Genomic DNA, 2,906 nt, shown 5'->3' on the forward strand with positions numbered 1-2,906 from the left:
GTGTGTGTGTGTGTGTGTGTGTGTGTGTGTGTGTGTGTGTGTGTGTGTGTGTGTGTGTCGTTATTATTGTATGTATTCAATGTACATATAATATAATTTTTATGCACATAATATACACGTAAAATATATAATTATATCCATTATTTTGATTGTCACAAAACTGAAAATTAGAGAAATCAGAGAATTGTCAAAGAAATTGAAAGCGATCACAATAAAAGAGAATCATTTGATTAATAAAACAAGCAAGGTACATGAGATATAATTGCTCCATTTCGAAAGTACATAGTTCCCTTTGTCCCAAATTTTTGTGTGTAATTAATTGTACATGAAGCATAAGAAATTAAGCGTTTATTTTTCTTTTACATCAATTTTGTTTATCTTATTTTAATCTCAGTTTATTTTAATCTGCGTTTATTCATTCATTTGTATTTGCTTCTCTGCAGGGACTCCTGGATAAATTCCTGATCTCCAAGGCTAGCAATGCCGAGAGTAAAGTATTCTACCTCAAGATGAAGGGTGACTACTACAGGTATCTCGCAGAAGTCGCCACCGGTGAAACCAGAAATAGTACGTATCGATCCCTTACGTTATCTCGTGTACTTGATCCGGGGTGAATCTCTCAAAGCGAGAGGCAATTCGAAGTGCGAGATTATGAGTTCTTTCCATTTGATGATACATGTTGACATGAGTATCGACATTTTTATCTTTGTTACTTATAGGCTACCAAGAAAAATAGAATGACGTTTGTGTTGATTTGTGTAACCAAATGGAAAAGTACCTACTTTATCTTTGATAGCAATGCAATCGTGACTTTCCGTTTAATATCGAACGTATCAGCGTGACTGGCGTAAAGCGCTGTCCAAAATTATTTTTGCCATATTGGATGCATACAAAATTACTGAAAGTTCCTCGTAAAGTCGTCACCTCGCTTTGATCGTCTCCCCGAAGTGGTCGATGTAACTGCATCCGATTGTGCAAGTGTACGAGATGGATCTTTCTCAAATCGACCAATTGTGGCACTCACATTACGATGCAGCTGCATCGACAGATGTTTCGTTTTGACTTATGGGCGGATCCCTGGACTTTTGCATCGGAAGCAGAGTCAGTTGCAGTCGCAGTCATTCACGGGTGAAAGTCGGTTGCAACGTTGTCGAGTGAAACTTTAGTCGCACACATTTCAGTCGCGAAGTTCTGCAAAGAATACTGATTACAAAGATAATTATTGACTATTAAACATTTTTTCTACATAATTATTTAATGCAATATACAAATTATACAAATTATACAAATATGCAAATTATACAATACATACTGTGGATGTCGAAGATAAATTAGAAAATTTGTTTCTTAAATTAATCGAATGTATTTATTGGAATTTATATTGCTCTTTATTGTATTATTTAAAACATTGTAAAGAAATTTCATGAGAATTATAAAACGCGAAATTTATATAAAGTTCAGGAAATTGCAAATATTTATGTTTATTCTCTAAATTTTTTGAAATGGAATCTCACATTAAATAATGAAAAATTGAACCAGTTAGAAAACGAGTGGCTCAATTTTTAATCTTTAGAGAGATTTTTACTTTAAAGCTTTTAGAAAGTACTTTAATTAGGTTTAGATGAAAATAAGTAATGAATAAATGGAAGCGAATGCAAGCATGATATTCGCACCAGACATGATAAAATTGCTCTTAAGTGTTGCTAACCAGATGACTTTCATTCTAAGTCGCATTTACAGAGACTTTTGTTCAGTTTAAATGCAAGATAATTATTAAACATATATGTAAAATTACATTCGAGAAAAATATTAATGTCTATCTTTTTTCTTTGAAGAAGTATATAAATTGTCTAAAAGCAAGCACATAAGAGCAATTGAGCTGCTTAGAACATAAATAGAATAAATCGATAAATAATATAAAAGATTAGTTCTAATAATTTCTAAGAAAATTTAATTCTAGAAGAAAAGTACAAATTAATGATAATATAAAAGTGTAATTTTTTCATGACGTGTCTCGAAACGCGATAAATCCATGTTATGTACCTCTAGTTCTAAGTAGCTCTCAAACCGATTTGATACGGTGCACTCGAAGCGTGTTAGTTCACGCAAAACAAAACAGATAGACAGACATTTGATGATCCATGTGATATCCAGCCGTGGTAGACGACAGCCAGAAGGCATACCAGGATGCCTTCGAAATCAGCAAGTCAAAGATGCAGCCTACCCACCCGATCAGGCTAGGTCTCGCCCTTAACTTTTCTGTCTTCTATTATGAGATTCTCAACTCACCAGACAAGGCCTGTCAACTGGCCAAACAGGTACACGATCAGAGGACTAATTATTATTTTTTAGCGATTCCTTGGAGAGCTCGATGACGGTGATGGTGGTGATGGTACACAGTGGTGACAAAAGTTATTTTACACGATTCGTTCTGTCAACTTCCGTCCTACAAAGTTCGGTTAGGTTAAGTTTAATATTTATGATGGCAGTATGATAATTTTTAGTTTTCAACAACTGCTCATAAAAAATATTTACTGATAACAGAACAATTATCAGATTATGTAATATCGAGACGATTTCAGTAAACTAAGTACTATTTCAGTTATAATTATAATAAACAGCTATTGACTAATTTGCTTAGACACATTTGCTATAAATACCACGCGTAAAATGCCTAATATGCAGAAAAAGGCGGCTTACACACATTTAAATTTGTAATAATGTCGTTAGCGTATTACTCGTTTGACTCATGCACGATGACTCAGGACGAAGATGCATGTCTCAGCAGGGTCATGTCGTAGAAGATCGGTGACGATTTATGGCTACGACTCGTTCAAGGCCAACGGAATTCCAAGTGATGAAACGACACGCGCCGATCTTTGTAGGACAGGCACGAAACGAATCGT

The 2,906-nt window shown here is 34.6% G+C and overlaps 1 protein-coding gene across 3 annotated transcripts in view; it reads left to right on the forward strand.

Moving 5' to 3' along the window:
• Positions 1 to 2,906, forward strand: part of LOC108754514 (14-3-3 protein zeta) — a 68,934-nt gene that overhangs the window by 63,337 nt on the left and 2,691 nt on the right. For 2 of the 3 annotated variants that reach the window (XM_018496877.1, XM_018496879.1), the window contains exons 3-4: positions 444 to 567; positions 2,155 to 2,318. In XM_018496877.1, coding sequence (XP_018352379.1) covers positions 444 to 567; positions 2,155 to 2,318 — 288 coding nt within the window. The remainder of the gene's footprint in view (positions 1 to 443; positions 568 to 2,154; positions 2,319 to 2,906) is intronic. The other variant, XM_018496880.1, reaches the window with a different exon arrangement.

Source organism: Trachymyrmex septentrionalis, unplaced genomic scaffold (genome assembly GCF_001594115.1).
Source record: "Trachymyrmex septentrionalis isolate Tsep2-gDNA-1 unplaced genomic scaffold, Tsep1.0 scaffold8, whole genome shotgun sequence".
NCBI lineage: Eukaryota > Metazoa > Arthropoda > Insecta > Hymenoptera > Formicidae > Trachymyrmex > Trachymyrmex septentrionalis.